Here is an 18,275-nt window from a genome sequence, read left to right as displayed (position 1 = left end):
GACGTGCTTGCGGCGCTGCCAGTCTGGCACTCACGGGAAAGTTTTCCAGCAGCAGATGTCCCAAAGTGACAGATTCTTTTCATGTTGACGGGAAGAAATAAAAGGACACTGCATATTTCAGATGGTTGATGCACAGGGACGCTCTGTGCCTTCTCACACAGCAACTACAGATTTTCTTTCTATTTGAGCTTTCTTAAACAACAACAAAAAAAAGACAAAAAGCAGCAAAACCTGGGAGTGAACACTGGCCCTGCTGCACCGCATCCTCCACATGCCGCAAGTTGATTCTCATGGAGCTGGTGTTAACATGCTGGGCATTCTGTTCACCAACTTCTCCATGCTCTCATAGCCAAAAATCCAGCTGATTTAGTGTCCCATTGCCTGTGTATCATTCTATGGGCTCCAGGTAAGCCATTGCACAGCACAGCACATCAAACACAGCCTAGGAAATCTCAATGAAAATGAACTTTCTGAAGCCTGAAGCAAGTTTCCAGCTACATGCCATGCCAACTTTGCAGCAAATACTGTATTTATTTCTTTTGACTTGACTGCATGACAGAGACTGCTCAGCTCCAGGTCCCAGTGGCCAAGTGCCATCCTTCCAGGACCACTGGCATCCTGTACATCATCTGTGTCCCACATGAGGAGCTTTGCTCACCCCCAAATCCTCCCAGGAGAGAGACACCTTTGGCTCCAGAATCACAGTGCTGCCATCCTTGCACTGTTTTTAAGCCTAGCTCCCCTCTTCCTTCCTCCACACCTTTTCCTCTCTCTAAGCAATGCAAGTAAATGCACCTGGAGGCGGCGAAGCCTAAATACTCCTTAGTCCAGATCTGCTTTGTGCTTGGGAAGCTTAAGGCTGCTCTTGACCCATGTGCCAGCCCTGCCTGGCTGCTCTGGGTGCCCAGATGCACAGCAGCCACATGGAAATAATCCCTTCATTGATGGGGCAGAAGGAAGTGCTGCTGCTGCTCCTTCCACACATCTGCTTTGCGCAGGGCTGGGAGTGCAGCTCTCGGATGGCGTAATCCTGCCTTCTGCCATCTGTCCTCACAGGAGTCAGCCCTTGTTGACACAGCTGAGCCACACATCGGGTCCTTCCTCCCTGCGCCCTCTCCCAGCTCTGCCTTTCTCCTTCCATTTAATCAGATACGTTGAGCCCGTGGCTATGAGAGGAGCTTAGGGCTGATTCTTGAAAATCACCATATCAGCTGAAACCATCACATTTGATATTCCATTTACAATGTTTCCAAGGAAACAAAGGCACAGGACATAAATAGATGACTGTTAAACATTTGCTCACTCACCATGGCCCCCGATAATTTGCAAGGCAGAAATAGGAATGTTAAATCAACAGCAATAATAAATTTTAATACAGGAAGACCAATATTTTGCTGCAATTAGAAGAAGCATTTGTTCTGACATACAGGCAGGCAGTGGCAGGTTATTTATTATTTCCACTTCCAATGTTCAATTTTTCATTTATATGAAAGGCAGCTTTGATTGTGATTCCCAAAAAGCCGTGAAGTGCCCCCTGCATCAGCAGGGATACTTGAGATTTACTCATGTGCAGTCAAGCTCCAGGTCCACCTAGAATTCACTACAGGAGAAGAAAGTAATTTGTTTCTCCTTAGAAGCAAGTGGTAGATGTGGATTTCATTAGGTTTGGGTCATTTCTTACAGAAAAGTAAAAAAAAAGCTCATGTGAGCTTCTGAAGTTCTCCCAAGGATCTCCTGTGTGTGAGAACACCCTCCCAGGACCAAAGGCACTGTAGGAAGATTTTACCATAACCTGAGCTGCTCTCTCAGAGTTGGGTAAAAAACATCTCCAGTGTCAAATCTGCCTTTCCAGCTCCAGCTCAGAGCTGTACCCAGTGGTGACAGTGACCATTCCATGCCTTTGAAGGGAGATAAGCTTGGTGTTTATTTATTTATTTAAAAGGCCTTGTGTCTGATGGATTCACATTGAATCGTGTTGTTCCTGGCTTGGCTTTGAGTGGAGCTTTCATTGATGGGTCCCTGTTTGTGAGCAGATGTTATTAAGAAAAGCTGCTGTACATGTTCAAATGGCAAGACAGAGCTAATGCGGCACATAATTATTTCTGAGTCAGTATTTGCTGGTGTTGTTTTAAAGATATAGGGTGGTACAACCTTTGAGCTGGCTCTGAATTTGCTCCAGTTGTCCACAGCCATTGCTGGAGGGTCCTGCAGTGCAGAAAGGTCCTCCAGTGCAGAAAGGTCCTCCAGTCCACGTGGCCACATGTACAAGGACTCTGGTTATCCCTGTGCAGAAGTGGCCACCATGCTCAGGAATATGCTCTTTTGGGAGGCTGGTACATGGGTGGCTTCTTCCCCTGCTTTAGGGATGTTTTCCAGGATAGCCAGGGCGTGTCCTTTCTTGGATGGTGAAAACAGCATCTAAACGTGATATGGAAGCCCCCAAAAGCAGGCTGGAAGAACTGTTCTGGTTGTTTCCCAGGAAGGCAGCAAGTTTTGATGCACCACCATCAAAAATACACTCAGTGGTTCTGCAGACAAAACCTGTGACTTGTTCACAAGCTTTTGCTTTTGGCTTATGGTGATGGTGTTTCTGGAAGTGCAGAAGCGGAAGCTGAGGCTGTAACCCTGCTGGATAAATCAGCTAATCCCAGTGTTACCCTAAGACAGTTCTAATGTGCTGTAATGCAATTAGAGTATCACCAGAGGGCTTTCTGGCTGTGTTTGATTAGACTTGGCTTAGCAGCCATGTGCAGTGCCTGGATGGGTCTCACTGGTGTGTACTGGAGCTAAGCCAGTTAAAGCTGTTTTGGGTGTATGACTGCACTTGCCATGGAGCTGGCTCTGTGGTGTGGCTGGGATGTTCCTGAATCCACACTTTTAGATCCTGATCCCTGTCCCACCCTGTGTCCACCTCTGGCTATACTTGCACCACAGTATCTGCAGGTTGAGACAGATACTCTGCCCAGTCACAGGTTCCAGGGAATGGCACATCCACCTCCTGGACTTTTCCTTCCCCAAGAGCACCAGCCCACAGCTTCCTGAAAGCTTTCTGTGGAAACAGAGGCCATGGGATGCCCTCCCATGGGAGCCAGCACGGGGACCATGGCAGTCAGTGTGATGCTTGTCCCTCTCATGTCCCCACACAGCACTCTCTCCATCTACGGGATCAACCAGGCGGATGAAGCCATCTACCAGTGCCTGGCCGAGAACAGCGCGGGCTCCACACAGGCCAGTGCCCGCCTCACCGTGCTGTGGGCTGATGGGCTGCCCAGCCCTCCCCAGGGCGTCAGGGCAGAGACTGTCTCTGCAACCACCATCCAGGTGTCCTGGGAAAAGCCCCTGCAGAACACCAAGGAGATCATCGGCTACGTGCTGCACATCCGGAAAGCTGCAGGTATGGTGCTACACCCACTGCCCAGAGCGCCCTCAGCCATCCCATAATTTAGCAACACGGCCCACTAGGTAAAACCAGGTCTGCACTGTAGTGGTCCATGCTGCCATCAGTGTTTTCCATCACCTCCCAGTTTCTGAAGGGCAGAGATGAGGCTGTAAATACACTGTAAATACCTGCAAATACTAAATATACCATTGTAAATATCAAAAGGGTGGGAAGGATGAAGCTGCATAGTCAAATCTTGCTGCCCATGTAGCTCTGTGGCAAAGGATGCAGAAATCACAGAATCAGAGAATCATAGAACGGTTAGGGTTGAAAAGGGCCTTAAGGATCATCCAGTTCCAACCCCAGCCACAAGCAGGAGCATCTTCCACAAGACCAGGTTGCTCAAAGCCCTGTCGCAACATTACCAATTTCAACAGCCTTGAAATACAAACAGAAATGTCTGTGAGCAGGCACATATCCACCTCAGGGGACCAAAATTACTGCTTGCAACATCTATCTATTCTCTTTACCTCTTGCAAAGCCTAACACTTTGCTCACTTCTCTCTCCCTTTGCATTTCAGATCCCGTAGAGATGGAGTACCAGGAGGCTGTTAGCAAGAGCACCTTCCAGCAGCTAGTGACTGATCTGGAGCCCTCGACCAGCTACAGCTTTTACATAAAGGCTTACACCTCCCGGGGTGCCAGCAAAGCCTCAGAAGTGACGGTGGTGAGCACACTGGGGGAAGGTAAGGAACGCTTTGCGCAGGGACCCTCAGACGCTAACGCCCGCTGTGCGTAGCAGCGGCGCCGCTCACCCCGACACCGCCCCGCAGCGCTGAGCCACTGTAGCCTGTGGTGCTGCAGCTCCTTGTTCCTGCTGCTCCTCGTACTCTGGGATATTGTGTAAAACTCACTTGTATCGTTGCAGGGGGGGTTGACTGATTAAACACAGCATCGCCTCTCCCAGCTGATGTTGTAGCAGGGGGTGAGTGCAAACCTGCCTGGCCTCGTGCGTTGCAGCTGCTCTGGGCTGTTCCTAAACTCCTTGCTAAATGCAGATTTCCTGCTCAAGCAGCATCTCATAATCTTCCAGCAGCTCTGGTACTCACAGCTCTTACTTGATAAGTGCCACACTTTTATTTTAAAGATTTTATTATTTTCTGCTCTATCCAGGGCAAGTCACACTAGAGCTGAGCTGTCCTGACCTTCAAATATCTCTGGAGCAGCTTTCTCTTTCAGTGGGAAGTTAGGGTGATCTCTAAGGCGCTTTTTTTTCCTTTTTTTTAGTTAGCTTCCCCAGTAAGACAGTGGGTGTTGTAATACAGGATCCTTGCACAGAGGTACCAGGTAGAAACCACAGCCCCAGTGAGATATGTCAGTCAGTACCAGAAGAATGTTTTCCTAGAGACTCATCTATTTCTGAAATCTTGGTTGTCTCAGATATGGAGACTAATTTCTTAGGAATCATTCTCATAAACATTCAGTAATTATGAATTTCCTATGTAGAGGGCCTTGGGTATGAGGACGTTATTTAGGATCAAACGGAAATGTGTTGACTTCCAGGTGGAGGATCCAGTTCTCATTCTGCTCTCAGCCCTTGCAGATAATTATTACAGAATTTAAGCTAAAACACCAGTAAATCCTTTCCCACTGGGCTGTTGCTCTGCAAGTTTATTTTCCTTGGTACTCTGCAGGGAATCAGTCACCCTTGGAGTTTGTTTTTCCTTCCAATTTAGAGGCAGAAGGATGGGCTAAGGCAAAGCTTAAAACTCCTTGACCCGATGCTTTGAGTTCAGCCCCAGAAGCTACAAGCCAGCCATGCTCTATAGAGCTTGGTGACTCTGCAGAAGTCCAGGTCAAGTGAGAGAGGACTTTTTGTCATTGTTACCTTCAATCATGACAGGAATAGTTAGGTATCTGGTAATGGGATCATAAACTTCCTGGCTCTCTGAAGTTTTAAGGTATCTCTGTCCTGCTATCCTTTAAAAAAGGCTTGTCCTGTGTAACGAAGCATCAGGAATTAACTCTCTGTCCTGGATGGAGAAGCTGGCTTGGTTCAGATCCCTCAGCCACAGCCTGTGTTTGCCTTGTAGGAAGGTAAAAAGATATTTAAAAGCCAGTTTTGGCTTCGTTTGTTCGCTTTACTTCACTTGGGTGCCTGTTGCCTTCTGCTCACAGAGGAGAGAGTGGCTCAGAGAGCCAGGGCCTAGTGGCTTTTGTCACCAAATTCAGGTTTCACTGCAGATTTGTCTCTTCCCATGGCCAAGCCACTTCACCCTGTGCCCTCCCAACATGCACAGGAGAGCTGCATCCCCCCCTGAGCTCAGGGAGCCCCTGTATCTGTGCTAACAGCCTCAGAAAAGGATGGATTTTCTAAGATGCCATATCTGGCAGCTAGGGACAGCTGAAGTGGAGCCAGGGCAGCAGAGATGCTGCCAGCTGGAGACTGGCCTGAGTGACCATGTTTTGCTGGTATTGTTTGGAGCAGGAATATGGAAAACTCCTCAGAAAACAGAGGAGCAGAGTTACTTTTGGCTCGGGGCCATCAGGGCTTCTCAGGGTTGAGAATACGCTGAGAGCGCGCTTGGCTGAAGTGACATGGTGCTCCTTCCTTTGTGCCAGTGCTGATTTTGGATGGAAAGTAGAAGGGAAGATGCTGTAGAGAAGAGACCTGAGTGAACCTTGTCCTCCTCCATAAACCTCACTCTCTGGGAAGGCCCTCCTGCCTCCTCCCTGTGGTTCTCCTTTACGCCATTTCACAAATGCCGTGGTATTTTAAATCTCAAACGCTCTCTGCTTCATTAAGCAGCACACACTCCTTGTTCTTGTCTTTTAATGCTTTTTAGGGTTTTCTCCAGGACTTTTTGACATTTCTCTAGGATGAAGACTGTTCCTTTAGTCATCTTCGGCTAAAGACGCCTTCAAGAAGAAAGTTGAATTGACCTGGGGAAAATTCCAAACAGCACGGAAGAGGAAAACAAGTATCCCAGCCCTTAGCATGAGGGAGATGCCTCACTTATATTAGCTCCATATTATGTCTAATATATACTTCTGTGAAGCACCTATCTGCTGGTGTGTGTACATATATTTACACACAGACAGATATATTCCATTGTATACACTTATTTGTGTAATCACTTTATAAACAGCACGTGCATTCTGAGAGTGCATATACCTATAATCAGTATTATACATATATATATATACATATACTCAAAGTTTGAATAAATACAGTATATTCCATATTTTGAAGGAGAGATATTCTTGTGGTTTTTATTAAATGTAAGGCTCTGCAACCATAAAATAAAGCCAACTCTTCACAAATCAGGATGGCCCACATCAGTGTTTCTTTGTCCATGGGATAATGTGATAATTTCTTTTTCTATGGTGTTTTCACCCGTGGCTGGAAAAGTGATGCTTTAAGTAAGGGTCCAACTTCTCAGAGCGGGGATTTTGCCCTGGAGGGAATTGGGAGAATAAGAAAAAAGGACTATTTAATTGGATTGCAAAAATACGCAGCCTTGGGAGGAATGGCACATTCTGATATAAATAGAATTTACTCTGTGTTTTGCACCCAGGAATTGTTAAGTTCAGCCTTCCCAGCAATGAAATGCACATCAGAATAAATCCTATCAAGAAGGAATACTTCAGCCCATTTCTTTTCCCATTGGCAGCACTTAGGCAGGATGAGATCTCATTAATGTGACCCAGAACACTGGGTCTTTCCTCCTGAATCCATATGGAGATACGTGGCAGTCAGCAGGGACTTGTTCATATTCAGAGGACATCAAGAAAAGCCCCTGCAGCCTGAAGGAAGGCATCACTTTGGGAAGAGACAGGATTGCCCAGACCCTCCTGCTCAGCTGGAGGTGCATCCATCCTTCCTCTAAATCTCCTTGTGGGAAAGCTTGAGCTCTCAGTACCTGGGAAAAGGCAGACGGTTGTGCTGTGCAGTTTTACTGTTAAATTGAGGAAATGCCCTTTCTAGCTCTCATCAGTCTTAGACTGACATGGCCACGTTTCATCTGCTTTTCCCCATCACTCACTAATGGTTGTGCTGAACTCTATGCCAAAGGCCGGGTTTGCACTGCTCATCCTTAGAGACCCTTTGGGGAGATACAAGCCAGAAAGCAGATTTGGTCCAGTGCAAGCCCAGCAAGCCTTATATGTGGGAACTGTTGAGTTTGTAATCATGTGGGATTGGAAAAATAGCTCTACTTCAAAGCCTGGAGGCTGCTGGAGAAGTAGACTGTTCTGCTGGATGATTTTGCTGTGGGGTGAGCTGAACTTGGTGCCTGGTGCCCAAAAACTCATCTTCCTCCAGGTGCCAGTGCTGGAGCAGAGCCTGCAGCACCTCAAGCTTTGCACCTTCTGGATGGTGCCAAAGGTTGGGGCACTGTTGGGAGAGTTTAGCCTGGAGGTGTTTTGTGGAAATGAGAAAAAAATCATCAGTGAAATGTCCTGCTGAGACACGTCTGGTAATGGTGTCATCAGTGTAGGAGGAAGGGAGGGAGGGGGAAACATGGACTGTGTACCCCAGTGCTGCCCAGGGCACAAGGCTGGGCTTGTGGCAGAGCCAGCTTTGGAAACACAGGTATCACAAGAAAATTGGCTTTGGTTTGCAGATCTTTGCCTCTCAAGCCAGACCGATGGGGCAAGATGGGGCCAGGCAGCTTTTTGGGAACCTGGAGAGGGAATGGTCTGACCCTCTCTCCAGCAAACCCCAAGAATAAGGGCAGGGTTTGGGGGCATTGACTGGAGCATGTTCCTGGTGGACTTTGAATCAGCAGCAGGGACATCTTCCCAGCTAACCCCCTGTGGGCCCCTCAGGCCAGGTAAGTGTCTGCCTCCCAAAACATGCCAGCCAGAGCTGTGCAGAGATCTCAGCTGTTTAGGGCTGTTGATGAAGATGCCCCGGTTCTCTCCTGAGTCCCCAGCACAGTCACAGATCTCCCTCCTAAAGCTGATGTGGAGAGCAAGCCCCCTGCAAGCCAGTGCAGGTACCTAGCACACTTTTAAGACAGATGCCTCCAGCTCCATCCCTTCTGGTTCCTTCCTCCCAGGGGGATTAATCACTCTGAAAGGTCTGTGCTTCAGGGTGAGGGCAAAATATTGGAATTTGAGAACGCATTGCCAAAGTTACTGCATTCCTGCCCTGACCCGGCCAGACTGAGCATCATATTGCAGCCAAAGTGTAAAAGTAGCTTCTGCTTGCTGATCTGAGCAGAGGGAACTCTTGCAAACTCCAGCAGCTCCCTGAAGAAGTTCAAAGTTGTTAAACCAGATTCTGGTCTGCTCAGATTTTTCTCAGTCTCAGCTGGCACATTCTTTGGTGCAGTGACTGCAGGGAAAGGCTGCTGGGGAATTTCTCATCATGCAGACTGAAAAAGCACATGCAACCCACTGTCTTTCTCTCTCTGTTTCAGTCCCAGCCATGCCATCCCTCTTTATTAAAGTCATTAACAGCACCACCGTGCAGGCGACATGGGAGCCCTCCATCAAACTGGGCCAGCACGAAGGCTTCAAGCTGTATTACCGCAAAGTCCACCTCTCCCAGTACACAGGTCCAGTGCTCCTGGCCAGCAACGTCACAGCCTACAACATCACCCACCTGGGTGAGTATGGTGACACCTTGATCCATGTTCCCTCCCCACCCTGTCATGATTAGCAGGAGAGAACTCGAATGTGTAGCCCAACCCCTAAATGCTGCAGCTCTCCCCCAGGTTTCCCTGCAACAGGTACTTGTTTGCAGCATCTTGTGTGTATTTGGTAAGATGTTCCTTTCCCAAATAAGCATCACTGGGGGAGATAAAAAAGGCTCATGGTTACACCTGAACTGTCCCTCTTGTGTCCCCCCGGGCAGACGCGTCAGTGGTGTATGAAGTGAAGCTCCTCGCCTACAACCAGCACGGGGACGGAAACTCCACTGTCCGCTTCGTGTCCCTGAGGGAAACTGTGGAGAGGACAGGTGAGATGGGACCTGGATCTCAGTGCTGCTTTGGGAAACATCTCTGCAGGAAGGTGGTGAGGCCAAACACATCTTGTCTGCCCCCTGTAGCATTACCCTCATCTCACCTTCAGCCACTCATTTATTTTCAGCATCACAAATAATGCTGAGGAAAAACTCTGCAGGGCTGGAAGCACCTGGATGGCGTTTTTACCAATAGGGAGAAGACAAACCACATGTTTTGTAAATGCCATGTTTGTTCCCTAAGCTTCAGACAGAGGTGAAGCCATACATAAGGTACTAGCTGCCATCCTCAGGTGGTGCATGGTGCACTGAGCATGTCTGCTCTCCTGGAGCTCTCCTGGATATTTTGACCTTCACTGGTCAAAAGGAAAGATGTGGCTTTGGAAAGGGAAATGGCTTTAGAGTGTGAGGCCTGTATTACGTGGCAGCAAAGGAGAAACCTCTAGAGGGAATCTCTTAAACTGATCACACCTTTCATATTCATCTATGTGTAAAAAATATCCTGCTGCTCTTAGAAGCCTTTTAAACCTCCAGTGGGAATATCTTCAAGAGATAGTTATTACTCTTCTGTCTGTGCTGGAGTAAATACTAATCTCATTGGCATCTGTCTACTCCATCAGATTTCAGCCTGCTCTGGTGTGGTGGCTGCCTCTTACCTCCCACCTGAGCATGTGGTATCACAAAAATTAACATCAGAGTGGGTTTTTTTTCATTAATTGTGTCTCATGACAGTAGCCAGGTAATGGAGCTGGCTCACTACAGATATTCCAGTCCTGTGCTTGCAGTGTCTCCCATGCTGGGAGCAGGGAGCTGCACAGGCAGGCAGTGAACTCCTGCTTCCCATGTGGTTCTCTTCTTCCCATGCACAGCTCCCATCACTGCCCAAGACTCTGACTTTGGCTCTGGGCTCCCCAAAAGCCAGAGGAGCAATAGAAGAATAGCACCACTGACCTCTTCTCCTTTTCCTGGCAGTGCTGAATCCTCCCTGTGACTGCATGAAAGACGAGCAGAACAATAAAACCTCCACGACTGGCATCATCATCGGGATCCACATTGGTGTCACGTGCATCATATTCTGCATCCTCTTCCTTATGTTTGGGTACCGAGGAAGGTAGGGATGCTCATGCCACTGCTACCAAAAGGTGGCAGTCCCTGGTACTGTGGGTGTGTCCACCTGAGTCTCACATCCCCAGTGCAATGGTGGACTTTATGGGAGGGATTGAAGGATGAAGGAATGTAGCACAGGGATAAGACAGATGCCATCCTGGGGGAAGGAACAGAGGATGAACCATTTCTCTCACTCTCACGTTGCATCTCTTTATTTTTCAGGCTGCTGATGTGCAAAAATGTTCAGGAGCAGCTGTCAACCCCTCAGATCCCCCGGAGTCAACGGAGTGCCACGGGCCTTGTCCTGAACGGGGCCACTCGCAGGGACAGGGATGACCGGGACTTGAATGGAAAGCAGCTGGATATGAATGAGCTGGAGAGGTTATTTCCAGCATCCCCATCCCAGGAGCAGCAGGAGAAGGGAGTAACGGTAAGTGCAGCAGGATGGGAGCACACCTGGCTGTGCATCAGGGAACTGTCACTGTCACTGCATTGTCCCCTTGTCTCTCTCTCTCTCCAGTCGGCTCACAGCCTGTCAGCCTCCCACGATGAAACCCAGATCTCCACACTCCCTCTGGATGAGTTCAGCATCATTGAGGAGCAGCCAGATCCCCTCCCAAAAAACCCCCATGGCAGCAGTCCTGCTGCTCTGGCTCCCGACCATGGTCCTGCCAATGAAGGATAAAACTGCCAAGACTCGAAGCCTCTTGTAGAAGTTACCAGAAACCAAACCTGCGGCTGGTGATGTCTTTACGAGTTGTCAATCTCAGGTCAATTGAAGATTTCTACGGTCTGATTGTTATTTTTTTGTTTTGCTTTATTTTTATATATATATATAAATATATATATATGTATACAGCCTTTTGGAAACTCTGTGAAGTTTATCTTTCTGACCTCTCTCGAGCCTCTCAATGTGTTTCTTCCGATGACGGCTCTCTGGAGACTGGTCGTGATGGATTTTCCCAACAGCTGCTACATAACAGACTCCTTGGCAAACTCTCCAGTCTCTGACAGACTGGGGATACAGTGGAGCCCCCATCTCTTGGCATCCCAAACTTTTTCCTGATCAGCAGCTTTAGGACTACTTTTTGGATCTATTTTTTATTTCCAGAAGACTGGATTTGGAAAAATCCTTCTAACTTGACTCCAAAAATCGAGGCCCAGGAAGGCTGTCTCTCCGTGGATTTGATGATTTCGTACACTTTCGCTATTTCTCAGGATACTTTTTTTGCTGATTGACTATAAATAATATGAAAAAAAAAAAGGAAAAAAAAAAAAAAAAAGAGTGTGTGTGTGTCAAAGGATGCCTGAGGGCTACTGAAAGACTTGGACAGACAACCCGAGTGAACTCAGAACCTACCTCAACCGGAATGAATGTCTTCTGGGAAGCAGAAATACCTGCGTCTTCCTTCGTGTTCAAACAAACAAGTAGTGTAGCACTTGGTCAGTACAAGCATGGTCCTACCTCAGCAGTCACGCTCTGTACCCGCCACCTTGGTGGCTTCCTTGTTGTTATTCCCATGTAAAGCACTTCCAAACCTTTGAAAGCAATGTTCTACCTCAAGAGTGAGAGAAACTCATGTGTGTGTGTGTGTGTGTGTGTGTGTGTGTGTGCATCCTCCCCTCTCCCCCAATTCCTGCCTCTCCCACCCAGCCCCACATGAAGCACGATGCTTCACTGGTGTTATGAGCTTTACTTTTGGGGGCTCCGGTGTGATTTTGTGTGGCGGAGATTCGTGTTGTGGTTTTTTTTACTTTAAAGATTGTTGGGGCTGTCACAGATAAGCAGCATGATGCCCTGTGGCACCACTGCCTTTCCAGGGCTGATTTGGGTACTGGTCCATCCTGGGTTTGAAGGGATGGGGTGCTCAGATGCCAGTGCTGGGGTCAGGCACCCTTCTGCCCCATCAGTGTGCTGCTCCCCAAGGCTGATTCCCAGCAGCATGATCTATGGCGTGCAGCACAACACACCTTTGGGAGGTGGGAACCTGGACATCACTGTCTTGTCCTAAAGTCCACCCTGCTATCAAGAGCATGGGGAAACCCCAATAGAGCACTTACAGAACCCCTTGAGATGCTACTGAGCTGCCCCCAGCTCCTCCAGCGCCTTTCCAGCCACAGGAGAACGTCCAAAGGATGAGTGGAGCCAAAAAGGGCTCAGTTCCCTGGGAGGGACAAAGCAAGGAGGAAGCTGGGGGCTGCCAGAGCTGCCCCTTCCCCATGCCCAGGGTGGGCAGAGGAGCTCCTGACACCAAAGAGAGGGTTTGTCCCCTCCAGAGATGAACCACCAACCTGACACTGTGGAGGTTGGGTTGTCCTGGTGTGGTGCAGCCTTGTGAGTCAGTGTGTGACTGGCATTGTCTATGGATGAGATGGGGGCACACACAGGGGACAGGGACACCAGGTGCCAGCTGGTGCCAGAGGGCAGCCCTTTCCCTGCTGTGTGAGGTGGTTAAATCCAGGCAAATGCGAAGGTTCGATCTCTTTGTGTAGGTGGTGGTAAATCAAACGTTGCTGTATTTGCAAGGACAGTGTAAGGAATCAAGAAAGGAAATGAGTTTAAGTTTAAAAAAAGTATTAATTGTATTTTTTTAAATGGTACCAGTGGGAGAGTCCCTTGTGTCAAAAGCACCCCCATCACCTGCCCAGCTGGCAATGGGATGGAACCAATGGCTGTGTAAATAGTACAATATACAGGAGGCTGAGCAAATGCCTCTTCCCTGATCTGAGTCCTGGTGCTGGGCAGGGTTACCTGGGAGCAGGACTCTGTCCTTCCACGTCACCTCATCCATCTTGGCCCAAGCAGATGTAAATGGCACCAACCTCAAGAGCAAGGAGCTGTTCAGGCTTGGTGTTCCTAGCCCTCTTCCATTAAAATTCCTCCTCCTGTAGACATCGTGCAGAACAGAAAAGATGCCAAGGATTAAATTTTGGCATTAATACCCCCAAACAGCCTCTCCCCACCCCACCAAAGAGGCTAAATGGCCTGTGAGACGATCCCTGCTCACACCTGTGATGCTGGACCCAGAGACAGCCTGGGAAGGGACTGTGGGGGGACAGCGCTGTGTGAGACCAATAGCACAGCCCATCCCATTGCAGGAGCCAGAGGATGCCGGGGTGAGGGGAAGGCAGGAGGGAGGAGAAGGCACCAAAACAGCTCTAGTTATAACCTCATATCAAAGACAACCCGATCCTCTCCTGCCATCCCACTCCCACTCCAGCCCAGTTTTTCTTTATTATTGTTTTTTTTGTGTGTGTAACGCCGCCGTTCACATTGAATAAGTACCGTTGCCAAAGTGAACACAGAACCTAGAGTAGTGTTCAGCTCAGACTTCCTGGAGCTGTGAACATGCTATTAATTTAATATCATATTATTGTGATATTGTAATAGTAACAAGTATTTGTCACTACTTCCTTTTATTAAAGGGAAATGCTGTGCCATTTGACTAGTTGGAATACAATAGTACGTCAAGAGTAGAGTTTTTTTTCTTTCGTTGTTTTTTTAATTATGCAGAAACATGGTGGCTTAAACCAATGCAGATTCTGTGTTGGTTTGAGATGGTTGAAGATGGATGGGAATCTTTAAAGACTATTTTTTAGATGTTTAGCTTTTCCTCTTTTTTGGGGTTTCTTTTCTGCTGTTGTCAATTTGTACCATTGGGACCTAACACAGACAGTTGTGGCAGCTCAGTCCCTGAAGGGATGAGGCTGAAGTCTGGTGATCCATGAGGATCCATGGTCTTCCCTAAATTATCTAAGTGCACCAAACTGGGCAAAAAACCCCAACCAAATTACATATTGGCTTTGTGCCTCTAGCTGCCACTAAGCTGGCAAAGTGACACATAACAGCCCCACTGGCTGTACTGCAGTGCTTGAACGGGGCTGGAGGCAAAGCTGTCCCAACTCAAAACTTGGGAAAACATCACCTAGTGTATGTCTGGCCCTTAATCTGTGAAATAGAAAGAAAAAAGAAATTTAAAAGAGCTTGTGTTTGGTTTCAGCAGGGGGGACAGTCTGTCCTTCATTCATCCAAACTGCTGCCCTGGTTTTGAAGGAAACTGATGGAATTTTATTCTGTGTTTGGGGCAGACGTTGTGTTTGGGTGGATATGGGACAGCAGGTCCCCATGTGTTGCAGATGTGGATCTTTGCCACAGGAAAGGGGTCGATGCATCATTTGATGTCCCCAGACCAGAGGGTGAGGCAGCCAGACAGTCCCAGGGTGGTTCCCAGCGCCTTTCACCAACAGTGTCCACCTGCCAGCCAGGGGCAGCACTCCCTTCACACTCCTTTACACAACACAACATTTAAGGAACAGTTTGCTAGGTTTCTTATTCCTTTTTTTTCACCTCCACTTTTTCCTGATGGGAAGAATCAGTTCTACCCAGAAATAAAACCACTGGATGACTGGCAGGTGTTGGATCCAGCGCAAACTGCTGGAAACCGCCCATGTTTGGGGTAGGAATCTCATCCTAAAGTATTTTTCAAATAATTACACTAATTTAACCTGTTGCCTTTTCTCAGCTGATCCCAAAAACCCTCTTATTTTTTATTTTTTTTTTTTGTAACCCATAATGGCCACAACCTATTCTTAGAGATCTCAAGTTAACCAGAGATGGCTGCTTCCTCAGGGATAGTATCCACATTGTCTTTAGTTGAACAGGGAATAGTTTTATGCTGTGACAGGGTATTTTCACACTGTTGGATTCAGGTATTTATTTGTCTACCATTATCTTTCTTCTTCCTCGTTTTGTAAAGGTGCTGATACATTTGAGTGCTGGACCAGTTTGGGAATTTTTAAGCTTCCACCCAAAATTATACCAAGGGACTGTAGGTTTTAAGTTGGCAATAAAAGAGGAGAGAAACTACAAAGTGTTGTTGCCTCTGGATAGTGAAGGGAAGTTTTGCTGCCTGTGGGGGTGTTCCTCTGGGATAACCATCCTATGGAATTTCAGGGGGGATCAGTGCAGTGTCCGAGCCCTCTCTGACAGCACTTAAGTCTGGGAAAATTGGTTAAAAAAAAGGAAATTAAAATCTTATGAAAACAAATGAGGGGAGCTCCTCACTTCATCTGTGCAAACACTGTGTGGAAATCTATCCCTCCCCGTGCGTGCCGGAGCAGGCAGGTTACAGATCCCATCGAGCAACTTGATGCCGGCTCATTTATTTCCCTCACCCGCCAAATTAAAAAAAGGGAAAGGAAAAGGAAGGTGCCTGGGCTGGAGCTGCGGGTGGAGAGATGGGGACGAGTGAAGCACCAGCACCCCCAGCCGAAAGCGCTGCTGGCACAGGGCCATGGCACTGAAACCCCCTGGAGCACTGGGAATCAGGGAAATGGCTCCAGGTTTACTCCAAGGGCAGAGCCTGGGCTACGACATCGCGTGGGAAGAAGGGAAGGGGCCGGTGTGAAGCCCAGAGAGTCGGGGACAAACCTGATTTCACGGGGCTTTGGATCAGGGTCTGACTTAAAAAGCAAAGAGGGATTTGTACTTTGATCCTATTTCCATCATTTAAACTTGCAATATCTTTACGTTTGTAAGAAAGTGATAATAAAACCAATGCTAAACCTTTGTCCCAGTCCTTTTTGGGAATCAACTGTTAGGAGTAATACTAAAAACCCAAATTGCAAAGCACTTTTCTACTGTTTATTTTCTACCTTTCTTACTTTGAACTGTCATGATATTGAAATCCCACTGATCCCACGATTGTTAACTCTGTATTAAAAAAAATAATAAAATAAAACCCAGGTTTTTTGTAGTTTGCTCTGTTTAGATTTTAGCCTGTGGCTACTTGTACAAGAAAAATAAAACTAGAATAAATGAGCCTTTGTGGGGCTTTTCTTTTCACATGCAGGGCTGTGGTTGTGGAGATTGTTCAGGGCAACTTGGGGCATCACCACACGATGAATCTGGCTCCTCTCCAAGAGCAGTTTCCAAAATTCAGCATTTAAGGGCTGAGGGGTTTTTATTTTGATGCTTTGCTCATAAAACTCCAGCCAAGCCATCAGCAGAGTCTTGCTGGAGCGTGGGGGCTCTTTGGGAGCTGGGTGAGATGAGACCTCCAGGGTCACAGTGTGACACCTGTGCTTAGAAGTGCAAATCAATTTCCAATTAATCTTGGCTCTTGCTCAGCTATTGCTGCAGCTGCTTTTGCTGCTGCCTGCAGCACTAACAGGGCAGCACCTGTGAGGGTGGGGAGGTTCTGGCACAGTTGCCCAGAGAAGCTGTGGCTGCCCCATCCCTGAAGTGTCTTAAGACCAGGTTGGTGAGGGCTTGGAGCACCCTGGAATAGTGGAAGGTGTCCCTGCCCATGGCAAGGGGAGGGAACAGAATGATTAAGGTCCTTTCCAATCCAAACCATTTGGGGATTCTAAGGTGTATCCCTGCCCAAAACAGGCTGTGAACCAGGAGACACCCTCCTGCAACTGTCCTGTGTGCTGCTGCTGCTGTTGCTGCCCTCAATGCCAAAGGACAGGCAAAGTAGAGGCTGTGGGGAATAAATGAGTGAGATTGAGCCCAGCAGCACTTTCTAAAGGGGTTTCAATAAGCAGGTGAGTGAAAAGTCACTTCAAACAACTCCCCGAAGCTCTCGGAACTGCTAAATTGCAGCGTGGATTGTCTAAATATATACTTCATAATAAATACCAGCATAAAAACTGACTTTATTTCCCAGTGGCAACGCAAGAGGTGAAAAAAAGATCAGAGTGGGCTCACTCGGGGGATTTTCATGTAAGTTCAGTGAAATCTGGTACTGCAGATAGCAGCTGCAGAGTCAAGGTATTGTATAGAGCTTGTGGCTTTCATTAAAAAGGACTTTCCCTGCCTTCATGGCAATAAAAAAAAGGTTTGACAATATTAATCTGAAGTCTTAGAAACTAAGGAAATAAAAAACCCCAAGCAATACGTTTAAATCACTTTGATTTTGGGCTGTTGGAAATATTAAGAGCCCTTTAAAAAACCCTACTTGAGTGCTCAAAACATCTTTAATAGAAGCAATCTCCTTTTGACCATGTGCATTCAGATTTCTGCTGGAAACATCTCAAATCAACTCTTCAGCTACAGAAACACTAAAAAAATTTAAGTTGGGTGTTTTCAGCTCCAAACAGCACGTTCCTGCCTTGGATTTCACTGGAGAAGATGTTACTACTAATGTCCTAGTTATAACCCTGCCAACACAGGAAGAATTTATAATATCCCATAAAGCCCTAACTATTGGAAAGGTCATTTTGGTGTTCATACCACTCGGGCATCCCCGTTTCATTTGCTGACACTTTTACAGAGCTACGCTTGATTCCAGCACGGCTGCTGTAAAACCTTTACTGCAACGGCCTAAGCCTCCAAAAATCATCTTAAAAATCAAGGGCTGGAACATCTTCATCAGCAGGTGCAGGTGGCTTGGAAAGGCTCTGCTGTGTCTCAGTGTGGGGTTCCCCAAAACCCAGGGTGAGCACCCCAATCCCACTGCTCCAGGGGGGATTTAATCCTCAGAACTCATCTCCAGCTCTGTTATTCCCAGCACCTTCAGACCCCACCAGTGCTCACTGCCTTGGCTAAATTAAAAGTCTCCTAATTTCATACAAAATTACCAACCCCTCGCCTTGCCGAGAAAGCCATTTCCTTAGTGCTAAAATAGCTAAATTAGTCTTGCTCGGCCTCGTAAAGGAGCTTGTCTTGTTTATTGAGCGATAAATATAAAGGTACAGTAACTAAATTCATCAGTCCCTAAACGCAGCCGTTGGGAATGACCATTTCTACCATCCAATCTACGGCTGCATGAATATTTCAGAGTCCTTTTTCCCTTGGGTGCTCGCCTTATCTCT

General features: G+C 47.5%; 1 protein-coding gene across 1 annotated transcript in view; it reads left to right on the top strand.

Annotated features, from left to right (window-relative positions):
- Positions 1–11,142, top strand: part of IGDCC3 (immunoglobulin superfamily DCC subclass member 3) — a gene marked incomplete at its 3' end in the record, with an annotated part of 94,529 nt that extends 83,387 nt beyond the window's left edge. Inside the window, exons 8-14 of the mRNA XM_083871228.1 lie at positions 3,147–3,394; positions 3,961–4,125; positions 8,806–8,994; positions 9,243–9,347; positions 10,323–10,461; positions 10,680–10,887; positions 10,978–11,142. Coding sequence (XP_083727354.1) covers positions 3,147–3,394; positions 3,961–4,125; positions 8,806–8,994; positions 9,243–9,347; positions 10,323–10,461; positions 10,680–10,887; positions 10,978–11,142 — 1,219 coding nt within the window. The remainder of the gene's footprint in view (positions 1–3,146; positions 3,395–3,960; positions 4,126–8,805; positions 8,995–9,242; positions 9,348–10,322; positions 10,462–10,679; positions 10,888–10,977) is intronic.
- Between the last annotated feature and the right edge of the window lie 7,133 nt (positions 11,143–18,275).

This window comes from Zosterops lateralis (assembly GCF_965231275.1).
Source record: "Zosterops lateralis genome assembly, chromosome: 13".
In the NCBI taxonomy this organism is placed as follows: Eukaryota; Metazoa; Chordata; class Aves; order Passeriformes; family Zosteropidae; genus Zosterops; species Zosterops lateralis.
The sequence above is the reverse complement of the archived record's forward strand: the minus strand, read 5'-3'. Positions and strand labels throughout refer to the sequence as shown.